We start from the raw sequence: 6,652 nt of genomic DNA, 5'->3' as shown, positions 1-6,652 counted from the left end.
ATAAAAAAATTTAATTTGAGTACCCCTGGATTCTCTTAAATAAATTCATGAACCTCGCATTTATTCACATTTTTTATGCTGCTTATTTTGAATATTTGTTTTGTTTAAAAATTTTCCATTTAAGCACCCCTGGATTTACATATTCGAATTCATAAACCTTGCAGTTGTTAAAATTTTGTATACTGTTTATTTTGAATATTTGTTTTTGAATATATAAATATTTTTCATTTGTGTACCACTGGATTCGCATAATCGGATGCATGAACCTCGTAGTTATTCATATTTTCTGCTTATTTTGCAAATCCCTTTCTGTATTATATACAAATTTTCATTTAAGCACCCCAGAACTTTCATAATCGATTTTATAAGCCACACAGTTGTTCATATTTTTTATAGTTACTGCTTATTTTGTATATATGCAAATTTTTCATTCGTGCACCCGTGAATTCTATTTATTCGTGGTTTTTTGTACTTCCTTTATTCACAATTTCTTTCATTTTGTAATTATTTGTATTTGTGTATACATATTTCATACTTGTATTGCTTGGGTGTGTTAAATTATTTCCATTTGGCGTAAACATAACTGTACTAATTGCAAAAGGGAGGGCAGCAATTAACCTATTATTGGACCATGTGTATGTGATTGTGTATAAAAAGAATGGTCATTAGTTGGAGTTCCTTTAACCCTTATGGGGGAAAAATTCTATTGAAAGGTCAGGTGGTTTAGTTATAGTTTTTGCTTTCTATCAAGCAAACACCGAAGCAAAACCTCCCGGTTAAGATTTTAAACTTTAACAATTCAACAAAAAGGGGAGAGTATGATACTTAGATAGACAGTGATAATAGAAAAGCAGTCTTGTTGCATAAACACTTTTATTTTTATCCGTGAGAACTGGGRTGAGTTTGAAAATCTTCTTTTCCCGAGAGAGGTCTAAAATTTTGTTTGTTTTTTTTCTACTTAAAGTAGGTGATTGCTCATTGCAATCTTGATCGCTAACAAATATTTACTTAAAACAAAAATTTAAGTATTCCAATTTTTTAGTGATTCATTGAACACCTGGCCTATTTAGGGTAAGAACATATTATCAGTACCTGCGTAGCGATGACTTATATGTACATAGAACGCATGCGGAAAAGAAGATAAGAGAAGTCAATGTATATATAATTTATATGTATATGTAGATACGAATAGTATTTAATGTCTATTTTGCATTTGTGTGTAAAGAAATGTTCATTAGGATGAGTAGGGAATGTTTACATTCGTGTGGAACCGGAAACAAAATAAGTGTTAAACATGTCAAGCTCATTGGTTATTTTCACTGATAGTATTTGCCAGAGTACCATTACAAAAATTTAAACACCCTTTACCTATATACTGTCAGAAAGATTTGGAATGTTGTTCTAATACCGAAATCACCGTCATCGTGTAGATTAGGTAAGGTTAGATAGCTGATCCGTTAGCATGGCGGACGGATCACACTTAGACTGTTATGTTCAATACTTTTTATAATGCCTGCTATRGTTGGATATTAACTAACGGCAAAGCGCTTTGAACCTGTCACAAATCTACTAAGGCTATTTTTATTTTCTCTTCTCATCTGGATGTCTTATGTGAGAACCTCTATCTATCACACCTTCTTCGAAACAGCTGATCCAGCTGAAATCTGTTAAGATGTTCAATCTCAACGGCAGAAATTCTGTTCGGACAATGTCCAATTAGAACTCCTACAACAATTTAAAAGTGAACCTTGTAGAAAGCGAATAGCTCCCTAGACCTTTTCCGATTTACCGGAACAGAAGGACCTTGCGACTGTACCGCTGCRCGTAACTCGCTCTAAAGTAGGCAACCAATTATCTGGCTAAGACCAGTAAAATTTCATATACCCAAACAAAAATATAAAAAATGCTCAATCTTTCAATCCTTTTACAAGTTTTAACTTTCCATTATAATCTGTTGAAAGAGTGCCACCGAGTTTTTTTTCCTATATGAAAAACAATAACTCTTGTAAGATTTTGCTCACTTTTTTTGAACCAAACCATAAAACCTTTGCCCAACATATCGCCCGGGGGATATAAAAGTGGTGTGATAAGCAAAAAATAATTCGCGGAATAGTAAAATCTTATCAYTACTTCGTGGTATGGTCGTAAAAAATGTCCGTGGTGCTAACAGATGTTGCTGCACTATTCAGTTGATATTTATTGAACTGTGGTTTATGCTTGTATGGGACAAAGCCTTATATATAGATCCCACATTAATGGTCATACTACCTATAAACAACAGTTATTTATGCACGATAAGATATTAGAAATGTTATGTAAAAACTCTTATCACCGTTGCAGGGCTAATAATATATTTACGTTAGCAGTTACGACAGCGTTGAGTTTGTCTTTGAAGTGAAATTTTATATTTTTTGTTSAAAACCACTTCATCATAAGTACAAAGTATAGCAAGTCTTATCTTCGGCCATACAAAAATAAAGAAAAAACCCAAGTTCGTTTACGCGCTTGTTTCTCACTTATCGCTCAGGTGTACGTAGCGATGATCGTTATTGTGTTTGTGTATTTACATGGAAATATGTATATGTATATGCACACATACGTATGTGTGTATGCATATGTTTGCCGTACTTACGCACAACTTGCTTTACAGCTTAGTCTAAGCATTCATAAATTAATTAGCAGTTACTAAGCGCCGGAAGTGTTATGAAATTTATAATTTTAGTGGTATAAATTGATTTTTTTGAATTAAAATGATTTTGATTATTTAAGGTTGGGTTATAAATATTTTTAAAATATTATAAATCATTTATTTACATTTGAAAGTAAATTATACTGACTATTACTATTTCTAAATGGTGTCGCTTCCATACACAATATGATCAAATTTGACCCGGACTAATCCATTCAAACGACGCGTGCAAACTGTGCGTGACTGTGAAATGTCTTTAGGTATTTCTAAACAAACTTCGACTTATTTTTTTATTTATAATGAACTTTAATGAATCAAATATGTACCATTTTGTTCGACCACTTTATGTCATTTTTCCGCTGGAGACATTATTCCATCAGTGTAAAATTTTTCTGGTTTCTCGGCGAAAAACTGCGACAAGTCATTTTCACAGGCTTCTCTTGAAGCCCACTTTATTCCATTAAGGGAGTTCTGTATTGATCAAAACAAATGGTTTCCTGTTGATTAGTTTTGATCGTTTTTTCGATTGCTTGCTTCAATCTCATCAGTTGTTGACAGTAAAATGTAGAATCAATCGTTCGACCATGCTGGAGCAGCTCATAGTGGATGATTCCTTTCCAATCCCAACAAACAGCATAATCTTTCGAGGCGTCAATCCTGATTTTGCGACCATTTGTTGAGCTTCACCACGCTTGGGCCATGATCTCATTCTCACATTATTGTCGTATTTGATCCAGTTTTCGTCTTCTGTTGCCATTCGCTTCAGAAATGGTTCGATTTCATTTCGTTTCAGCAAAAGATCACAGCTGTTAAATCGGTCCATTAAATTTTTCACAGAGAATTCATGTGGTACCCAAATATCGAGCTTTTTTTTGTAGCCAGCCATTTTTAAATGGTTCAAAACCATTCGATGATGAATACTAAGTTCCTTAGCGATATCATGGCTGCTTATGTGACCGTCCTGGGCAGAGAGAGGTGAATCTCTCACCAAATTTCAAAAACGAAATTGAGCCAATCATTGTTGTGCTACACGAACTGATACAGCGAAAATCGCTCCAAAAATGAACCGCACCCAAAAAACTTGAATTAGTTAGACAGTGAATATTTTTACAAGAAACTGAATACAAAACAGTAACAACAATGAGGGACTATATATAAATAACGTGCTCAAAGTTTATAAGCCATTTTTATAATTCCTCTACAACTTTTTGGTAAATAAAAAAACCAAGTAAAGTGGAGTTTCCGTTTGTCATGTATGATGTGCCACAAATATATAAAATTGAGGGCAGTTGAAGGTCTTATTCTTTTGAAGTGGAAATTGTTAAGATAAGAACTGCACACATACATGCATATATAATGCTACAAAGTATGTATGAGAGCCAAGTAAGTATGAGAGCCAATAAATGCTTTGGTGTATGCCCATGTACATGAAGTGGTATTGTCTCTTACCAACGAGTTCTAAAATTTGTAAATAAAGCTGTACAAACTTCAGTGTCAAGTCAACATTTCGTAAATATCTAAGAAATTAGCGTTACGTTAAAAAATGTAAAGATTTCGTGAATTTTAGAATTACAGTCATTCATATAAACTGTTTTTCACACAAAAATCTCTCTATTAAGAGTATCATGAGGCACTTTGTTGTTGTGTTACTCAGCAGTATGATGTAAGAATCGTAATTACTTTTTATGTATGCAAATTAATACCAAATGTATAGGGTGGTTCACTTGATAGCTTATAATATGGAAATTATAAAAAATCAATAAACAAATTTTTTTCTTTTGGGGGATTTGACTTACTCATGATTTGAAAAACTGCCTCCATTAAACGCTCAAGAACACATACTGCTCACGCACGCTTACTTTAAGGTCTTTGGTGTGATTTCTCGTCTTAATATTTGTTCTCTACTGGGTTAAATGTTTTCAAGATTACACACCAAACGACCGYTCTTACAGTCGAGATGAGCGTCAATAAGATTTGCGAGATCAGAACGAAAAATATTGTATGGAAGAAGTTGTCCTTCAAGTCCTTGGTTTTAAATTCAGACTTAAAAAATTACAAAGCTCTCAAATTATATTAAATTTTCGGTGGTAAAAGGCGGGATTSAAGTAACTAAAGKGTGATYCATTTCCATGTTYACTACTTTACYCAAGAAAAARACACAGAAACTTCMAATTTAGTGAGGAATGTTCATTCCTTTGACATTTATTTTTTAAWGATTATCTATTTCCAATGTTGGTCGCGGCTATGTCTCAGATGATATATCCGTTAAGTYCAATGTTCGATGACTCRTTCGAGCATTTCGACTGATAACCGGAATCGAAGCGTATTGTCCGCAAAGGCTTTAGACTTTACATATCCCCACAGGAAAAAGTTTAACGGTGTGAAATCACATGATATTGGTGACCAATCGACCAGGCCAAAACGTTAAATTATGTGCTCTCAATAAATCCATGGATTCATGCGATGTGTGGGAAGTGATCACAAGCTTCAATTTCAGGTATCAATTAGTCGGTTAGCAAGGCGCGATAACGATTGCCATTGCCGATTAGGTTCTATCAGCATGTTTTTTTTTTTTTTTGTTGAAGAAGTATGAACCAGTGATTTTACCTTACAACATCAAACCATTGTTTTCTCTGAATGAAAAATTGCACTTTCCCGAGAGCATACCCAATTTATCCCCAAAATTCTGGGACGATAATCTAAAGCCGATCCAAACATCATATACATTACTTATTTATTCACCACAAAAACAAAAAAAAAAACTCACATAAAACGATTTCCTACTAAAACCTACCTCAATTCATTCACAGTTAACAAATCGCCGTTAATCTATGAACAATTTTAAGGCTACAAGCAATAAGAGAGTATAGAGTCGAGATGTGCCTTTCGACACCCAATACCGCCGCTGCGAACAACAGCACAAGTACAAACACTGTCAGCTGCAATGGCAGTTGTGCGARCCTCAACAACAACAACAATAATAATAATAATGATAATGATAAACTAAGCGCAGCGGCGAACTATGGAGCCAGCGACAATGCAAACAGCGTCAGTATTAGAAATAGATTTTGCACAAACAACAACAACAAAAGCATCACAGAAGAAGATGAATGTGGCGAAGATTTAGATGATAGCTTAGGTTATAAGGAAGAAAATGCTGTCTACAAAGAAATTCCACAAAATGCAGCGGCTTCAAAGGTAGCCCACCAAACGACAGCGRCCAGCGACGAGATCGAATACAAACCACAGATCATATGGCTCGATCTAATAGCGCAAGTGTTTTTACATACCGGTGCTCTCTACGGCATTTATTTGCTATTCCAGGCGAGATTCTAYACAATTTTGTGGGGTAAGTGAAAGGTGAACAATAAAAAAGCAACAACAAGAGTAAACATAAATAATAGTAAGAATAAATAAAAAACAAATTATTAGGCACTTCATGCTGTTTATATCCATTATCAATGTTTAAACAAATAACAAAGTTATGAGAGCACATATACATACATACATACATACATACATATACATCGTGCATACAACATAAATACAATATTACAAAATAAATAGAAATAATTATCTGTGAAGCATGTGCTTCATAAATGCGTAATGAAATAAAGCATACAATGTGTTAAATTGTGGCCAYATTTTGAAGAGTTTGCAAAGTTATTTTAATTAAAAATATTTTTAGAAGTTATGYTTTGAATTTTTGTTTAATAAAATTAATAATTTTTGTATTGTCAAATTAAAATACGTATTTTTTTTTTAAATACADAACTGTTTTAACGAAGAGTTCAACATGTTTTCAATAAGTAATTTTTAAAATTTTTTTTTTCCAAATTTTGAGCTCAAACAAAACTGTAATATATTTTTTTGAATAAATGCTTCTTAAAAAACTATTTAACTATATTGAAGGGATTTGAAGAATATTTAAAAGAACAATTATTTAACATTTTTTAAAAATTT

General features: G+C 33.1%; 1 protein-coding gene across 1 annotated transcript in view; it reads left to right on the top strand.

The window, feature by feature from the left end:
• The window catches only part of LOC108977569 (acyl-CoA desaturase), a 22,833-nt gene that overhangs the window by 9,393 nt on the left and 6,788 nt on the right, over positions 1-6,652 (top strand). Inside the window, exon 2 of the mRNA XM_018947298.1 lies at positions 5,500-6,038. Coding sequence (XP_018802843.1) covers positions 5,567-6,038 — 472 coding nt within the window. The 5' untranslated portion in view covers positions 5,500-5,566. The remainder of the gene's footprint in view (positions 1-5,499; positions 6,039-6,652) is intronic.

The sequence above is a fragment of the Bactrocera latifrons genome, unplaced genomic scaffold, assembly GCF_001853355.1.
Source record: "Bactrocera latifrons isolate USDA-ARS-PBARC rearing strain unplaced genomic scaffold, ASM185335v1 scaffold_91, whole genome shotgun sequence".
Classification (NCBI taxonomy): Eukaryota; Metazoa; Arthropoda; class Insecta; order Diptera; family Tephritidae; genus Bactrocera; species Bactrocera latifrons.
This window is presented reverse-complemented; position numbering and strand designations above follow the sequence as displayed.